This window comes from Thamnophis elegans, chromosome 1, assembly GCF_009769535.1.
Source record: "Thamnophis elegans isolate rThaEle1 chromosome 1, rThaEle1.pri, whole genome shotgun sequence".
NCBI lineage: Eukaryota > Metazoa > Chordata > Lepidosauria > Squamata > Colubridae > Thamnophis > Thamnophis elegans.
In genome coordinates this window covers 33,282,367-33,301,744 of record NC_045541.1, presented here as the reverse complement: position 1 = coordinate 33,301,744, position 19,378 = coordinate 33,282,367, and the positions used below count along the sequence as shown (strand labels likewise).

General features: G+C 38.8%; 1 protein-coding gene across 1 annotated transcript in view; it reads right to left on the bottom strand.

Annotated features, from left to right (window-relative positions):
• Window positions 1-19,378, bottom strand: part of BAZ2B (bromodomain adjacent to zinc finger domain 2B) — a 143,992-nt gene that overhangs the window by 75,448 nt on the left and 49,166 nt on the right. The window contains 8 exon segments of the mRNA XM_032210955.1: window positions 1,851-1,894; window positions 1,897-2,254; window positions 3,552-3,773; window positions 6,083-6,276; window positions 11,313-11,474; window positions 18,706-18,744; window positions 18,747-18,827; window positions 18,830-18,892. Coding sequence (XP_032066846.1) covers window positions 1,851-1,894; window positions 1,897-2,254; window positions 3,552-3,773; window positions 6,083-6,276; window positions 11,313-11,474; window positions 18,706-18,744; window positions 18,747-18,827; window positions 18,830-18,892 — 1,163 coding nt within the window.

Sequence of the window (19,378 nt, the reverse complement as noted above, 5' to 3'; positions counted from 1 at the left end):
AATATGACAGCACGATAAGGCCTTATTTGAAAGCATCTGTGGTTCAAAATTAACCTTTTCTATTTAATTCAAGTGCAACACCAGAAATATTTAGGTAGCTAGCATCATGACTTCATTTCTGTCTTTAACAATCATTGGATGTCAAAATCCCATTCTGGATTTCCATAAAATCCAGGATTTATACAATACAATACAATAGCAGAGTTGGAAGGGACCTTGAAGGTCTTCTAGTCCAACCCCCTGTCTAGGCAGGAAACCTTATACCGTTTCAGACAAATGGCTATCCACCATCTTCTTAAAGACTTCCAGTGTTGGGGCATTCACAACTTCTGGAGGCAAGTTGTTCCACTGATTAATTGTTCTAACTGTCAGGAAATTTATCCTCAGTTCTAAGTTGCTTCTCTCCTTGATTAGTTTCCACCCATTGCTTCTTGTTCTACCCTCAGGTGCCTTGGAGAATAGTTTGACTCCCTCTTCTTTATAACAAAGCACAAAACTTTATATCATGCCAACAGAGCAATACATTTTGTTTTGCCTTTTAACTATTTGAAAGCTGAAACATATTCCATTGAACATTTGGTGGCATCGTGCTCAACTGTATTTTAAAAGTTCGGACTTGTTAAAAAGACGATACCTTTCTCAAAAAAAACCATGATTTTATAAACTGTATTGCTTTTGAAATAAGTATTTTATGAACGCATCCTCTATGCCTTCAGTAGAAGTTCTGTGGGTGTGGCTTGGTGGGTGTGGCAGGGGAAGGATACTGCAAAATCTCCATTCCCTCCCCATCTGGGGCCAGCCAGAGGTGGCATTTGCTGGTTCTCCGAACTACTCAAAATTTCTGCTACCGGTTCTCCAGACCTGTCAGGACCTGATGAATTTCACCCCTGGGTACCCCACTTTCATGACTTCAGGTGTCCACATATAATGCAGTAGAACAGTCCATCATAAGTTCATTTTATGCACTGTGAGAATAGCAACTCCTAAATCCCATTGGCATTATCTCAATAGAATTAATCAATTGTTTCCTTCTTAGCTCCCTGCCCAGCCTCAGCTCCAGTCTCCCCAGCCCCCACTCCAACCCCAGCCACAGCCACAGCTACACTTCACTTGTATCTGGAGCATCTATCAGAGGAGTACAGTCCTATTAAGATTCATACAAGACTTATTCATTTGCCCAGGCTCTGCCTTCCATTCTACAGAGGAGGTACAAGGCTGCTACCACTATACAGTATCTCTTTCATCATTTATATATTCATTATTTTAAAGCATTGGCATGAAAGCCTGGAGGGAAGGGAGTCCAGATTTCAGTGCAATCTTTCTCTGTAAAGTAGAGGATGAGATATTTTTTAAATGTACAACTGCATGATCAGCATTAATGCAGAGCATTCCATGTATGTTAACTGCCTGGAGGAGAAAGCGAAGAAAGAACATGTTCTTCTGTCAAAGGAAAACTGTTATTCAGCAAATCCTCTAAATCGGGATTCAGTGTATTTATTTCATTGATATCCTGTCCCAAGCAGGGGCCTGGGGTACATGGCTCTTCCCATCCTGTCCATTTGTCTTTTCAATAATCCAAAATGTAATCTGACAGGTTAGGCTGAAAGCTGGCAATTTGTGCCGAGGGCTCCTCTTTTATCGATTTCTATTCTCTCCCCCCCCCCCCGCCCAAGTCAAAATAATGTAACCATATTAAACCATTTTATAATATATAATTGTACTGACAGTTTCATAGTTATCATTCTTCCAGACACGTAAGATAATTTAAACAAAGTAAAAATTAACATATACGGGTGCACAAACAGAACCCCCGCTTCCCCACTTTTCAAAACGTTCAGATAAAAGGGAACTTCGTCTCACCCGTTTGATCTGACATCAATGGTCAATGCGCTAGCTTCTCAGAGGTATTTTTATTCCCTGTCTTGAGTAGATCAGGAGAAGGAACTATAAGTTTTAAGAAAGTTTCCTTTTTGGCTTGATTTACCAAAGACAAAGGGTTCACATTGGGCACCAATCCAGTAGACTGTATTACACTTGTGTGTTTGTTCACAGATTCCACCTTTGCCTGAGAGCTTTGGAAAATAAAGGGAAGTTGCTGTGACAAAACCTGAGGCTGCTTCTGCTGGGCCTGGAATGATGAGTGAGTCTGGCTATCAGACGCAAGAGGTATTGGCTGGTGTGGTCTCTTTTCCTGGGACATTTCCTGGGATTTCTGTCCATCTCCTTTCATGTCTGGTCCGCTATGCATTAGCACCTGTAAATATGGAAAAATAGTTTGATGGAGAATACTATAGGGATGCTTGAAAGATAAGCCACCAAAAATAAGATAGGCTTGAACTGCCTTTGACCCCAAGCCCTTTTTAATGCCAAGACAAAAGGAATTGTGAGGTCCTGGCCACAAAAGGGGTATCTTCCTGTGATCACAAGCGATTTTGAAAAATAATAAAATAAAATAATACTATACCCTTACAGGCCTACAGATAACAAGTAGTTTTTAAATAAAACCCAAAAGATCATTAATAACGAAATAACAATTAAATTACCAGTACTATTTCATCCAAATAGCATAATGACATACTTGATTGTCACTAGCACACACCCACAACAGGCAGGCAGACACACCCATCCACTCCTAACTACTTTACCTAGTAAAAAACATAAAATAACCTTACAATATATCTTCTCTGGCTTATTTCCCGCAAAGTCCTTTTACTACATCAAGTTACAGTTTCGAGGGTAGTGAAAAAATACTATGGAAAAATCAGTTATTTTTGAATGTATGTCACACGATTAACTTAACGGAACATTAAAGATTACATTCTGGTTACTGGACAGTGTTAACTGCTCTGCAAGGAAAAGAGGAGCTGTAAACAGAATTCAGTAGTCATGGCAACACTCAGGACACCCAAACCTTTGCGACACAGAGTATTTCATTGGCTTGATATCCACGGGCCTCAGTTTACAACCTAGAGTTCCCATTTTAGAAAAATATAAACCTGTATTTTGTCCAGCTAATTTAAAGCACTTATCTTTTTTATCCTAAACAGAGGGCATATTTTACTGAAATCCAAGGGGATTTCTTCCAAGAATAGAAGGACTAGACTAGGCTGTGCCTCCTCCTTTTTTAAATGTGCTGTTCCATCTAAAATGCATTTTAGACTGAGACTTGCAGAATAATAAACACAAGTAAATTATTAGAGACCAGGAAAACCCTATAACCTTTGCTCATTACATTGGTTTGGTGGTTTCAGTCAGTTTTTAAAATATAGAACAAGTTTGAGAACAGCTGGCTGTTTCTGTGAATACTTGTGTGGTTTAATGCAGACTTTGTGATTTTGATTCCCACGCAACCCAAAAAGTTAATACATCAAGATAGAAAAGCATCAGACTTAAATCCTGCTCTTGTTGTTCCAAACATGTTGAGAAGTTTGAAAGGGAGAACATTTAATAATTAATTTATGATACCCAATGCAACCTCACAATGCAGAGTCCCATAAATTGAAAACGTGCCCTGTTAAAAAAAAAATCTAGCAGTTGTGATATGAGCACACCTTGTTCTTATTTTTTGGCTGTGTTTCATTCTCAGAATCTGAATCATCATCTTCACTTTCTTCAACACTTTGATCATCTTCTTCTTCCTCCTCTTCTTCCTCTTCCTCTTCTTCCAAGTCATCTGAGTCGCTGCTACTGATGCCTTCGCTAGAGGTGTCTGAGGAGGAGCCAGAATCACTTTCACTGTTGCTGGAACTATCCACTGCTTTCTTTCTGGGTTTCTAGGAATGAAGGTTGAGTGTTGAAAATTTTTATTATGGGAAACATTAAGCTCTTACTCCTGTAGCAATAACACAGAGATTTATCTCACAAACAGCTCACATGAATTTCAGGAATCAGTTGGGTTTGCACATAGATAACTGATTTGGTTCCACATTCTGGGAAATTTGTTATCTTCAGCTGCCCATCTGCAAAACAGATATCTAATTCTATGCACTTGTTGAATTTATAATATCACTATTCCAGGACCTAAAAGCAGCATATATAACCTTCCCTCCATTGTTTTTCTCACAGCAACTCTGTGAGAAAAACTGGGCTAAAAGAGAGTTACTAGCCCAAAGATAGCCAATAAGGTAAGGATTTGAACCTTTACTTCCTCAGCCTTAGACTTAACCATTCTATCACACTGCAATAAAGCTAACAAAATGAAGGCTGCAAAATGTGATATGAAATGCTGGCCAGCTGACAGGCCTGCTGATCTGAATCTGGTATCTTCTAGTTGTGCTGGGACATATATCAAGGGAACCATGTTGGCAAAGTTTAATTTGGAAAATAGGATCTTTGTTCAGAGAAATTATTCAATCAGTTGCTCCAAAATAGACTGCACATTAAATTTAGGAAATTATGTTCGTACAGAGCGGAGATATGCAACAGCCATGTTTTTATATCACCCCACCTACCCATCCAATAATTGCTGTAATATCTACCACATTAGACAATCTGGCAAGAACAAACTATTTCTTCTTACTGAAAAGCACATGCTTTTATGTACTATAATTGCTCTTATGTGTGCTATTGCATGAAAAGAGGGGAAAAAGTTAGGCATAATGCCATGGCAGAGAGACCAGCTTCCAAATGTGAACTGTTTGCTAGCTCATAAACACTCCACGCCACACAAACATTAAATACAGACATACACACCATTGAAATACAACACTTATTTAATATTATCAGATGTTGGTGGGAATATACACATTGATCTTTAGTACAACATGGGTAGAATACATATCCACAATCACAACTCCTGCTTAAACAGCAGGTGATAGCTGTGGCCAGGTTGGCCTTTGCACAGGTACACCTAGTGTGCCAGTTGCCCCCTTTCATGTACAGGGAAGTCCTTCAGAGAGTCACTCATGCCCTAGTTATCTCACAAATGATTTGCTGTCATGCGCTATAGATGGTGCTACCCTTGAGATCAGTTTGGAAGCTAGAGCATGGGAAGTGTTGCGTATTATGCCCATATGACTCAACTGCTCTACAAGTGGAAATGATTACCAATTGGTTTCCAAATGCAATTCAGGGTGCTGGTTATCACCTAGAGCAGGGCTGCCAAACTCGGGGCCCACAGGCCACATACGTCACGTGCTGACCACACCCATGCCTGGTTTAGCAAAGGGGGGAGGAAGTCATGATACATCAAGTGACAACATGAGTTTGACACCTCTGACCTAGAGAGCCCTGTATGGCATAGGGCTTATTTATTTGAGCAATCATCTATCATTAGTTGCTTCTGTCTGAGAGTCAAAAGCTATTATATTCAGTAGAATATATTTAGTATAATACATTCCCAAGTAAGCATACACAGAATTTCATCATTGTTACCAAAACTTTGTCTTTCTATTTTTCTCTCCTTCCCCCATTGTCTAGGCTTCTCTACTACTCAAATTAGTTACTATATTATTCTATTTTATACTATGTTATTCCTATGCTATTATAATTTTCCATCATAAAGATATTGCAATACTGGTTCTGTAATATAGCATCAGTGAAGCTGCAGCCCATAAGCTTATCCCTGCCCTACCAGACCAGCCTTTCAGCTTGCAGGCTCTCAAACCAAACTTATTCCCTACACAACACCTATCCCAAGCCCCATACCCATACTCAGCATTTCTGAAGGGCAAACGCTTGACTTATACAGAATGACTTTAGCTATTCCATGTTTTCCCTCAATGAATGGTTCTTCTCAACGTCAACGTCGCCTTCATCTTTCAAGGAAAATGATGGGATAATTAAAACTGCTCCTTGGTGAGGTCTAAGAGTACTGTTCATAATACATATTTCAGACCTGATCCTTTTCTAATTTTATGTATCAAAGATACTGTATCACAAGCAACAAGTTACCCCCATGAAATATCTCCATCCTAAGAGTGCATCAACCCTCATGGCCCCATGGGAATAACCATCACAACAGCAAACATACACACCAGTTATAGCCCACAAAGGTAGGCATTTATATAAGGATTTTCCCTTACAATTCAAGTGACTACATCTTATGTGAAAATTTAACCTGTTTATTTTTCACTGTTTTTACCTTGTCTTTAATCTTGACAGCTCTTGCATCCAGAACCTGGTTTTTATTTTGTTCCTGGTTACATTTGCGGCTTCCTCCTACTGAGGTTATAACTTTTGCCTGTCCTGCGGAACTTGCAGTGGTGGTAGATAACACAGAGGTGTTGATGCCTGATACTGAAGTGGTACTATTTCCATTTACAGATCCATTAACACCTTGAAAAACAAAAAAAATGTATATTTAATAATACATCAAGAAATTGCAGCTTCCTGCAATAACACCAGCAGAACTGCAAAAACCTGCGCTATTCGGAACATCATACATTTTAAGAAGGTACTTGGCTGATACCTAGGATGCTGGCAGCAACCCGTATCAACCATTAGCATCAGTCAATGGCATTTTAGAACGTTCAGTTGACTGAGTTTCATGTTTAATGAATATTATTATTATTATTTTATTATCGCAACAACAGAATTGTATCACAGCAGCCAGTTGTTTTGCTGGATTTGGCATTGATTACTAGTCAGGCCCCACCCAGGGGCCTAGGAGGTCGTAACGTATTTTCATAATATGCGTGCAGATCCAAGCAATGTGGCTTTTTGCATTTGACTGATGGTGATTTTGTCAATTTTTAACTGTAATTAGGCATTGTAATTCCAGTGCTTTTGGAATAGCACCCAGTGTGCCGATTACCACTGGAATTACCATTGCTGCTTTGTGCCATAATCGTTGAATTTCGATTTTTAAATCCTGGTATTTCGCGATTTTTTCATGTTCCTTCTCGCCAACCCTGCTATCACCTGGTATTGCGATGTCTATGACTGTAACCTTATTTTTCTCAACCAGTGTGATGTCTGGTCTATTATGCGCCAGTATTTTGTCCATTTGTATACAAAAATCCCATAAGATCTTGACCATCTGATTTTCAGTGACTTTTCAGGCTTATGTTCCCACAGGTTTGTTGTTGTTTTAATATTATAATTTTTGCACAAATTCCAGTGGATCATTTGTGCTACTGAATTGTGCCGCAATTTATAATCAGTCTGCGGGATTTTTTTACAGCAGCTGAGTATGTGATCAACAGTTTCATCAGCTTCTTTGCAAAGTCTGCATTTGGCATCATCAGAGGATTTTTCGATTTTGGCCTTAATGGCATTTGTGCGGATAGCTTGTTCTTGCGCAGCCTGGATTAGTGACTCTGTTTCTTTCTTTAATGTACCTGTTGTTAACCATAACCAAGTTTTTTCACTGTCCACTTTATCTTTTATTTTTCCCAGAAATTGACCATGCAATGCTTTGTTCTGCCAACTCTCCATTCTTTTCTGTATTCCTGTTTCATCTGTTGGACCTTCAGTAGATTTTTGTTCTTTACTTCGATTAATAGATGTTCTTGACTTTCTTTTAAATAATCGCCCAGTGCATGTTTTTTTTCTTCAACTATTTGCTTCACTTGTAATAATCCTCTGCCACCTGATTTTTGGAGCAGGTATAGTCTATCAGTGTCACCACATGGATCTAAACTGTAGTGCATTGTCATTCGTTTCCTGGTTTTCGGTCCAAAATGTCCAAATCAGCTTGTGTCCAGTTAACTATACCAGCTGTGTATCTTATAACTGGTATTGCCCAGGTATTTATGGCCTTAATTGTATTTCCACCATTCAATACAATTAAGGCCATGAATACCTGTATTGAAGAATTGTTGTTGTTGTTGTTATGACTATGGCAAAGGCAAGCAAGGGTAGTACCAATAGTAATAGGCACCTTGGATGCAGTCCTAAAATAACTGGAGCACCATTTGAACACCCTAGGCATTGACAAATTTGCCATCAGTCAATTGCAGAAGGCAGCTTTACTTGGAATTGCTTCCATCCTGCGACGATATCTGTAACACCATCAAACATCCAGATTTGCCCATCCCAGGTCCTCGGTAAGGACTCGATAGGTGGACAAAAATGCCAAACCAAGACTGAACATCTGGCTGACTGTGCGATGATGATGATTATATTATTATTATTGCTGTTGTTGTTGTTGTTATTACACACACATATATGAATATGTAAATTATATATTAATTTATAGATTATATAAATACAATTTATTTTGTATTGTTAATTTAAAAAATGTTGAAGATAAGTTTGCATTTAATATTCTCTTATTTAATAAAAAATTAAAACAATAACTATTAATACTAAAAATACAATCAGTTTTGGAGGTTGAGGGCTCTAGGATAGAAAGTCTGCAAATTTCAACAAATTGAACCTCAAGTTAACATTTGATGTATTCTGGTATATCATTCATAGTTGGTTCTGTTTAGAATCTTGTAGTAGTTAGAAGAATAACAAACATGATTATATAAAGTGGCATAGATCCATTTGATGAAGTGGACTGTGGTCAACCAAAGCTTATGTGATAATAAATGATTAACTCTTTACAATATCACAAGACTTTGTGTTGTATTTTTTGCAAAACTCTAACATGACTTCCCATCTGGTAGTAGTTAAACATATACGTATAGGTTTCTTTTCCAGTATTAACTGTATTGGCAGTTCATGATCAATGCAGTTTCACTGCTGCAATACAGGTAGTCCTCAATTTATGACTACAATTGAGCCCAAAATTTATGTTGCTAAGTGAGAAATTTGTTAAGTGAGTTTTGCCCCATTTTATGACTTTTATTGCCGCATTTGTTAAGTGAATCACTGCAGTTGTTAAATTAGTGATCCCAGGACACTGCAACAGTCATTTATGTGAGTCAGTTGCCAAGCATCTGAATGTAAATCATGTGACCATAGGGATGCTGTGAAAAAAAATGTCATAACTCACTTTTTTCAGTGCCCTTGTAACTTCGAATGGTCACTCAATGAACTGTTGTAAGTTAAGGACTATCTGTATTTAACTTAGCACAATTTATATATTCCAAGTACCTGTTCCATACCATTCAATGCAAGCCAAAATACAATTAGGGCAAGACTAGCAAGCAAGTGGTTGAGGTTAATGATAGTGCATTTGGTAGTGGGATTTTGAATACCAATTATTGTGTATGCAAAATGGAAAAAAGGAAAGTTCTGTTCAAGGAAATCTCAAAAAAGAGGTTCATTTTGAAAAACTATAGCAGGCTACAGATGATAGCAGGTATGCTTTGTCTTCCAGCTTGTCCTGTGTTCATCTGATGATTTAGTTTAAAATTTATAAGATCTATTTATCTAGATCAGGGGTGTCAAACTATTTGGGTCGCATCAGGGTTGTGTTTGAACTCAGGGGGCCAGGGTGGCATGGCCAGGTGGGTGTGGCCAGCTCGACGTCACTCCTGTCGGGGGCCCTGTGGCAGCCCAAGCACTCTGCCAGGGAAAACAGGCTCATAAGCTACGTTTTCGGCTGCCACAGCCTCCTGCAACCCTCTGCCAGTGAAAACGGAGTTCAAGAGCTTTTTCATTAACAGAGGATTGCAGGAGGCTGTGGCAGCCAAAAACGGTGCTTGGGAGTCCGTTTTCTCTGGCAGAAGCACCACAGGCTGGTCTTTCACTCTTTCGAGGACGGTCCTGTGGGCCAGATCTAGTACCTGAGAGACCGCCTTCTGCCATTACCTCCCTATGACCAATTAGATCCCACAGATTAGGCCTCCTCCGGATTCCATCAACTAGCCAGTGTCGACTGTCGACCTCCCGGGGGAGGGCCTTCTCTATGGCTGCTCCGGCCCTCTGGAACGATCTCCCCGTGGAGATTCGGACCCTCGCCACCCTTCAGGCTTTCTGCAAAGCCGTTAAAACCTGGCTGTTCCAGCAGGCCTGGGGTTGATGAGTTCCCAGCCCCACTCGAATTGTTGCGGCTGTTGCCGAGTTTTTAATTTGTTTTTTGTATTTGTCTTGTCTTCTTGTTTTTTGTACTTCCCCTTTCCCTATTTAGTTTGTTAGCCGCCCTGAGTCCCCTCGGGGAATAGGGCGGCATACAAGTTTAATAAAACTAAACTAAACTACCCTGTGGGCCAAATCCAGGCCCCCGGCTTTGAGTTTGACACCCCTGATCTAGAAAATAAGGGAATGATGGTTAGATACTTTTGGCTTTATTTTACATTCTATTGCTAATCTGGGACTTTGATAAAAATATATAAAGTTTTAGTACCCTGTTTCCACGAAAATAAGACCTCCAGGGATAACAAGCCCAATCAGGCTTTTGAGCGCAAGTGCTAAACTAAGTTCTCCCTGGAAAATAAGCCCTCCCTGAAAATATTGCAGCCCAGCAGCAGCCATGAGGTCACCTGGCTAACCACCTCCTGCACCTCAAAAATAATAAGACCTCCCCTGAAAATAAGACTAAGTGCTTATTTTGAGGGTCAAAAGAAAATAAGACCCTGTCTTATTTTTGGGGAAACACCGTGTAGTCTTTTAATCTTTTACTGTTATATTCATTAATAAACATATCAAATTATTTAATTCCATTGAACTAGAACCAATTACCCTATTTTCCATATAAATATCACTTTGAATAGCACAAATTCCAATAAAATGACTGTGATAGATAAGAATAATTGTAGACATTAATTCATAAGTATATAATTAATTTTTTTTATGTGAAGAGGACAGATTACTGCCTCTCACCAAGGAGGAAGAAAATCCTTGTTTTTCAGTTTTTCTATTCTTCTCTGAGCTGAAATTTATTTCTAAGTGGACAAGGTCATTGAAACTGCAGCCCATGTACTGCTATACTCTACCTTTGCTAAGGATTCACAGACTCACTTTGTAACACCTCACCTAATAAAATAACCAGGAAATATTGAAATATTGATATCTTTTATGTACAACTACTCCTATCAGATCAGTATACAGTAGTTTCTTTGAATGTGGCAAACTTTGTTATACTGAATGGAAAATTAGGCAGACTAACTTCCCACTGGTAATTAACTACTAATTACAATATATTATTTTGTCTCCTTTTATTTTGATTGTTTTTAATGCTTTTATTTGTCATTTAACCACTAATTATATATATATTTTTGTCTGTTTCTATTTTGATTGTTTTTAATGCTTTTATTTATAATGCTGGTCTGTGACTGTGATGAAAACTGATTATTCCTAAGATGTATTCAAACTCAGAATATTAAAATTCCCATTTATTGTAGATCTATGCACACATTTGAGTTGAATTGGGAATCCAAGTGAAATATAAAATATCTCTATACTTTTATGCATGCACACACACTCACCCCTTCCAGTCCTAGAGAGGATGCTGTGGGCATGTCTTATTCAGAGCTTACCTTTCTCCAAACTTCCTCGTGCATTTTTTCCTGGGGTCCTTGTATGGAATGCAGTAGAGTCATGATTTTGGGCAGGAGGGGCAAACAGAGGAGAGATTCCAAGTAGTGGTGGGAAAAATGTAGTGCCAGTACGGGAGTGCACATCTGCATTCCGCCACCATTCTGCATATTGCAAAGAAAATGAAAATAAAAGTCACATTATTTATTCCGCTTTTGGATTTTGTGTGTACTTGTGGTTACATATTCATATACAGATCTCAAACATGTACAAGTTAATGCTGTTAAATAACAGAACTCCTGCACTTAAATCTATATCAGGCTACACCTTTCTTTAGTGTTTTGAAATTTAAATATGCCCCTTTAATTTCCTAATCTTAACACCGTATCTTTACATTTAATTTGCACATATCTTTCATCAATCAAATATGTTGGCCTACCACTCAGAAGTACTTTACATCTGAGGCTCAACATTTTGCAAATAAAACGGGGAAAAATGTAATTATTACAATTATTGTGCAACATCTACTAAACTGAAAATAAAGAAAAGAATTAGCAACAAGATTGGTCTCAACTGCAAAAGGCAGAAATTATTGACTGCAGAAAACATCTCAAAGAGAGATTCGTGTAGGAATTGACATCTTTTTTAAAGAGCTGTAGGGAGGGTAAAGGTAAAGGTTCCTCTCGCAAATATGAGCTAGTCGTTCCTGATTCTAGGGGACGGTGCTCATCTCCATTTCAAAGACGAAGAGCCAGCGCTGTCCAAAGACGTCTCTGTGGTCATGTAGCTGGCATGACTAAACACTGAAGGCACACAGAACGCTGTTACCTTCCCACCAAAGGTGGTTCCTATTTTTCTACTTGCATTTTTACATGCACGTAACGGGAGCTCATTCCCTTACACGGCAATAGGGATTCGAACTGCCAACCTTTCTGATTGATAAGCTCAGTGTCTTAGCCACTGAGCCACTGCGTCCGTCTAGGGAGGGTATGAATATGAGTATGTATGAGGGTATGATTTAGGATTTGTTTCAAGTGCTACAAGATATTGAAATAAGATTGATAAGCAACTGCCATATCGGTGTCTAGGTATTCTGAGAAACTACACAACCTGTGGGTGTGATTCAAAATCAAGTGATACTAGAGTTGTAATGACCGCAACTGAACACAAGAAAATACAGTTTCAATTTATATTGCAAGAGTATACAATTTATACTCTTGTTTCAATGAAGTTAAAAATTGGATACTGTAGCACCTCAGCTGGTCTTCTTTTTTTCTTGACATTAATATATTCTGCAAGTACAAATTGAGGATTTGAACAAGCCAGGCTTGGATGGGATTGTGAATGTCAATGCTTTAGAGAGGGGTTAATACTTTCCACCCTTAAAAAGATGGCAGTGGAATTTCTTTTGAAAAAGAATCAAGCTCTAATACTTTGATCAAAGGACATTAGTGCTCAATGTCCCATTTTATAGTTCTGAATATTGAAGAAAGCACTTCTACTTATCATAGCAGAAGGACTGGCAAAGCTCCCTGTTTCAAAGCAGGGAAGCCATACCATTCAGAGTAAGGATACACTCTGGACCATGTAAAACAGATGGTGTTTTAGCCCAGATTATTTATTCCCCTGTGTAAAATTGTGTTTATTACTCTTCATATGCCTTATGTGGATAACAGAATTTGTCCCTTAGAGATGAAACAAAACTGCACAATATTATAATCTTTACTACATATGGCAAGAGTAACCACTGATTAAATCAATAACATGGGATGACTCTCGGATGAAGTGAGCTGGTCCTTTGCTCCTTCTACTACCAACTAATAAGCTAATCAGTACCGCCAAAGCCAAATCACAACCCACTGATTAAACCAGAAGACATTTTCTGAACAGCAAATTTATCTTATGAAACGTGAGGTTAGCCCACTCCCTGGATTCCACTTGCTGCTTATGTTCTACATGCAAATGATCTGAAGATGATTTCTACATCTTAATGAAAATTGACAAACAGTACCTAACTGTTGAATCCCAAAGACAATTTCTTAAAGGTAAAGATTTCCCTCGCATATATGTGCTAGTCGTTCCCGACTCTAGGGGGCAGTGCTCATTTCTGTTTCAAAGCTGAAGAGCTAGCGTTGTCTGAAAACGTCTCCGTGGTCATGTCTAAACACCAAAGGCACACAGAATGCTTTTACCTTCCCACCAAAGGTGGTTCCTATTTTTTCTACTTGCACTTTTACATACTTTCAAACTGCTAGGTTGGCAGAAGTTGGGACAGGTAATAGGAGCTCAATCCGTTACATGCACTAGGGATTCGAACTGCCAAACTGCTGACCTTTCTAATAGATAAGCTCAGTGTCTTAGCCACTGAGCCACCACGTCCCTACAATTTATAATATTACTCAAATACAAAGACCTATGATACTATAGTTGCTGTCTTCATTGTGGCACAGAACAGATCTTTCATGGGTTTGATCAATTCCATAAATTTAATGTGCCATTTTTTTCTCCCCCCTCCACAGTGTTACAAACCATATGGAGATAACTATATAATGAGCCTACCCACACACCACCATTTTTAAACCTCCTTCTTGGCTTTGGAATGAATGGCCTAAATTGCCTGATATGGAACAAAGAATTAAACACCATTGTAATCCCAGAATAGTAGCTTAGAAAATAATTGTTCCTTAGTAACAAAAGGCAGCAATAAAGAATGTGTTTGCATTTTTAAAAAGAGTTAGCAGAATAAGAAATTGGTTATTGCTTAATACTATACCAGAATAAATGCATTATAAAAATCTAAAGGAAATCATAGGAGTTGATATTAGGCAAACTATAATAAGCAAGTGTGAAAATCATACTGCTCAAACTGACATAGGTTACAAAATATTGAAATGTATAAACACTAGATTAAACAATTATGGGGCTTTTTCTGGAAAGAGAAAAACATTATAAATAAACTACAACTTGAACTGCCTTTCTGGCTGTCAATATTAAATTGATTACCAAAAAATGAAAACAATGTAAAGCAAAGTATTCTAAGCCATTTGTCTTCTCATAGTGCTATTCAGTGGAGTTCATTAGCATGTCTCGAACATAATTTGGAACAAGCTTGTAGAGTGAATGGAAGAACTATTAAAACTAGGCAAACACTCAAGGAGAATATGGGAGTGAAGCCGCAGCGTGTCCAAATGCCTGAGAAGCCATGGGAGAAAAGAAAAAAGACATAGATATTTTAACAACCTGGGAAAAAAGGTGCTTTGTGTGTCCTTCTCAATGTTCCAAAACATCTTTTTTAAAAGGAGCCGCACAGCCTTTCATCTCTCTCAACTCACTGGATTAAGGAAAATACAGAAAGCACTAAAATACTTTGAGAATAATTGAGGCAGATAACATTATCTCATTCCATCACATATGCTTTCCAGAAGGGAAAGGAGAAAAACAGGAGAAGCTAATGCTTAAAAAAAAAAAGACTTAGGCAAATGTATAGGTGATGCCACTCAAAATGTTGATGTAATCCTGCTTTAAAGCCATTTCCCTCTCCCGCTGCTCTGCAGGAGGGCTTCCTAAGGTGCATTACATCAAGTTCATCAATGAGCTAAGGCAGAAATTTTGCCAACAACAAGCAATCTGCCCATCCTTATGCCACTATGAAGCTAGACTCCAGCCACCTTAGGTAAGTTCATGGAATTAATTTGCACCTCATTTATATCATTGCTTTTGAACATAAATTTCAAACCATTTGTCACACATCATGAAAGAAGGGCTGTTTTTTTTTTAAAAAAACTTTCAAAAGAAGAGATGGTTTATGGTAATGAAATACCTGATGATTAGGTAGAAAACTGGCTTTGTAACATGCATCATTATTTTGAAAGCTCAAGCATGTCAATAATTAAAGAAAAAGTAAGGGAATGTTAGATGTCATGTGAAAGTATTCACTTATATGGTTTAGAAGTATAAATGAATACATGAAGAAGATAAATACTTGAGTTGGACCTATCATTCGGCAGAGCAAGAAATTTGATTTAGGGTGATAGTTTCCTCACTACTGCAGCATTTTGAGATCTCAGAACAACTACATGTTTAAGGAGTCCATACTCACTCTGTTTATTCCAATAGGGTATCTTTCAGTTTACATCAAAATTCTCAAGCTGTTTCTGCGCCAGAGGAATGAGAATTAGATATCCGACCTGCTTGTGGTGCTACTTGCCATATACAACCATAGCACACATTCACTTTCAGTGAGGAGTTATGAGACTTGCCAAGAGCCACGAAACATTTACTACATAGCATGCCACAAAAGTCAACCAAGATGTAGATGAAGGTCCAATCTACTCTGGAAAGAGTGCCTAACTAAATTAGACAAGCACGTGGAGATAACACAATATAATAGGTGGTGGCCGGTCCACTTTCACACACTCACCCAGCCATTGTGACTGCTTCTGGGAATGGAGTGGGGATTCCTTTGGGTCTATTACAATTCGCCACGGCCAACTCGCCGTGGCCAACTCGCTACGGCTATTCGCCAGGGACAACTTGCCACGGCCAACTTGCTGCAGGACAGCTTGCCACGGCCATCTCGCCACAGGACAACTTGCTGTGGGACAAGAGTTACACTAATATCAAAGAAATGGTGGAATAGAATCATTAAAGAAAGGATGCAAAAGGAGGGACAGAATGAAATGTGAATGGCAAAAATTAAAATAAATCTTATTTATTTTAAATAGTTAAAATAGAAATATTAAATTATGCCGCAGCAAATTGGCCATGGTGCAGTGGCCATAGCAAGTTGGCTGTGGCAAAGTTGCCCATTCCCATTCCTTTTGGTTTCTACTAGTGGTATCTTCTGATTATATTACTTTGTTGTTTGTATGTCCATTGAGAGCTTATGCACTGGAGACAAAAATTCCTTGTGTGACCAATTATAGTTGGTCAATAAAGAATATTCCGATGTTCTAATTCTTTGCCAAAATCCACTCAAAAATGCCTTTCATAGAGTAATTAGGTATTAAGATAACATTGACAGTGCAATTCTTTTGGAAGCCCTGAGAAAATGGGGTAAGCCACCCTTTTCCCATTTGTCTTAGCAGTAGTAGATTGAGGAAGGGATCCCCGCATGGGAAAAGAATTAAGCCATTGCTTGGGAAATGATGTGCCTTTTTAAAGCACACGTATCACTTAGGGCCGGGATGGCAAACCTATGGCATGTGTGCCACAGGTGGCACGCAGAGCCATTTGTCAGGGCACGCGAGGCGCTGCACTGTCAGCTGGCCAGCATGCATGTGCGTGCTGGCCAGCTGAGTTCACCCTTTTTTAAAAGCCATTTTTTCGCCCTCCCCAGGCTCCAGAGGCTTTATAGGAGCCTGGGGAGGGCGAAAAGAGCCTCACTGACCCCCTGGAGACCCTCCGGAGGCTTCATGAGCTTCCCTGAAGCCTCCAGAGCGCAAAAAACATGCCCTATGGGCAAACCGGAGGTTCGGGAATGGACTTCCGGTTTGCTTGGAGGGTTGTTTTAAGTGCTCCGGAGGCTTCAGGGAAGCCTCCTGAAGGTCCCTGAAGCCTTCGGAGCACTCAAAATGACCCTCCGAGCAAACCGGAAGTCCTCCTGAAGGTCCCTGAAGCCTCCGGAGGGCTTATGGGGGGCAGGGGAGGCTGTTTTCCTCCCTCCCCAGGCTCTGGAGTCTGGGGAGGGCGAAAAAGCATGCAAAAAATGGGGGGGGGGAGCACCTGTAGTGCGCACATGCACACTGGGGTGTGTGTCGCACATTGCATTATGGGTGCGGCACACCTGCACATGACCCTCCCTGCGCTCCTCCCACTTATGGCACGCGAGCCAAAAAAGGTTCGCCATCGCTGATTTACGGAATTTATACATGACACTTTCAACCCATAAACCACAGATTTTCCATTCGTGACCTTAGATGTATCTTGACAGATAGAAAAGAAACAGTCTAAATTAATTTTTATTCTGGTCAACAACAGAATGTGCTTTATAGCCCATTTCGATATAGTTAAACGATGCATTAAATATGTACCACAAATTACCCTTCAGATTTTAATTTAAGATAGATTTTAAAAATCCAGAAGTCTTAAACGCTATGTCCACTTGATTTGCAAACTACACTCTTAAAACTAAGTCACATCTGCCACATAACTAAGTGTATGGCAAATATATTTTAAAAACAGGTTATTGCAAAAAAGTTTTGTTATCCAAACACAGACACATCAAGTGCAAATAAAACATAGTTTTGCAATTATATAGCCACATGCTGTGCTACAATTCTGATAGATGAGTAGAACTTTTATGATAAATCTTAGGTATACTAAAGTATCATTGAATTCAATGGAATTTACTTAGTTCAGAACAAGTGTGCACAAAACTGCAGACTTTCCCCCCCCTTTTCTTTTTAAAATTAAGATTCTCAGTCTCTTAATTATAATCTGAAAGATGCAAACATGCCTACCTTTGAGAGCCCTAAATTAAAGCTGTACCATCATAATCACCAATTATAATAATCCAGTAGAACTTATTCCCAAACCAAGTTGCGTAAAATTGCAGACTCATAGTGCAAGCTAGCACATGCTTACTCAGAAATAGGTTTCCAACATGATTTATTTTGTGATGTGTACATAGGATTGTAGCCTTACAAAATAATCATACATCATACAGTTTCTGGAAAATAAGTATTTTAAGACTTCAATAACCAGGTCCGTTTTCCAAATAAAGTGTCCAACTCAATTCATGTTTAGCTAGAAAAGCCAGATTTCGATTCTCAGCACTTGGAGGCTGATCAGATATTTTTCATTCCACAAAAGTGCAAATAGATTTGAGTTAGAAATATGTAAACCAAATGTACGGAAAGGTCTTTTATAAAACAACAGGTGACTTACTTCTATTCAGTTTTTTAAAAAAAACATGCCTAGAGATGTCTGATTTAGGATGTTGACGATATTTTCAGATTAGCGCCAAAGCAAATCATAACCTACCTAGATAATTTTTGTTACAAGTAGATTAGAAACATAAATAAATAAATAAATAAATAAATAAACAAACAAACAAGTGATGGGAACATGAGTAGAATAAAGCAAAAACAACCTAGAACCAGCCAGCATGCATTACTATTCTCTTTCTAACCATGCAACGCAACTGTCTCAACTGTATTTACTCATGAGTAAGTCTCCCAAAGATCAAAGGTGTATTCTCAGATCAATGTATATAATACTAGGGATATTCTGATGTGGTAGAATCTGGACCTTACTAGAAAAAAAGGCTGACCATTTATCTTTAGTATGCAAAATATAAAACCATGCCCCTTTACGTTGAAGGACATTTGTGGCTGCATCTTCAAGCAATTTTTTTTTTAATGGAAGATTTTTTGAACACATAGACTTGTTTACCTGGAAAAGTTGTTAGCTGGGGGTGCGCTGCTAAGGCTATGGTGTACCAAGTGACCCCAAGCCACCAAATTCTGTATGCCCTGAGCTGGCTGTTTGTAGACCAAAGACTGGGTGGCTGACCTTGGAAAGGCACTCGACACTGTGGACAGGTTACACGGTTGATCCCCAGCTGTTCTGAATAAATGTCCTGAAGGAGGAAAAAAGCAACACTTGAAAAGGTCCCAGAAAAAACACACGCTCCTCTTGAGATATTTCTGGTTTTGGGGTTTTTGAATCTGGGTTCTTCTATAGATTTCCGCAAAATCAGCAGCCATCAGCTTCAAGCCACTGGAGTAAAGCTGGGCAATATAAGGCTGCTAAGTTCTGTGAAAAAGTATTGTGAAACTAAATATGAATTCTAAAAGCAAATTAACTTTCAATTCAGGCTACCAGATTGGAGCTGTGAAAATCATAGACCACCGTTAGATTTCCAAAAAAAATACAAACTCGCTCTGGTTTTTTAAAGTATTCCTATATTCCCTCTTGCTAATAAGTGTAAAGCAAGTTTAAAATACGTTAACGTTAATACAAATGTAATCCATAATGGTCAACCTATTGCTTGGTAAGTGTGGCAATGTTACAAAGAAAAGTCATGAAGAACGGTTACAGGAATTGGGTATGTGAAGCCTAATGA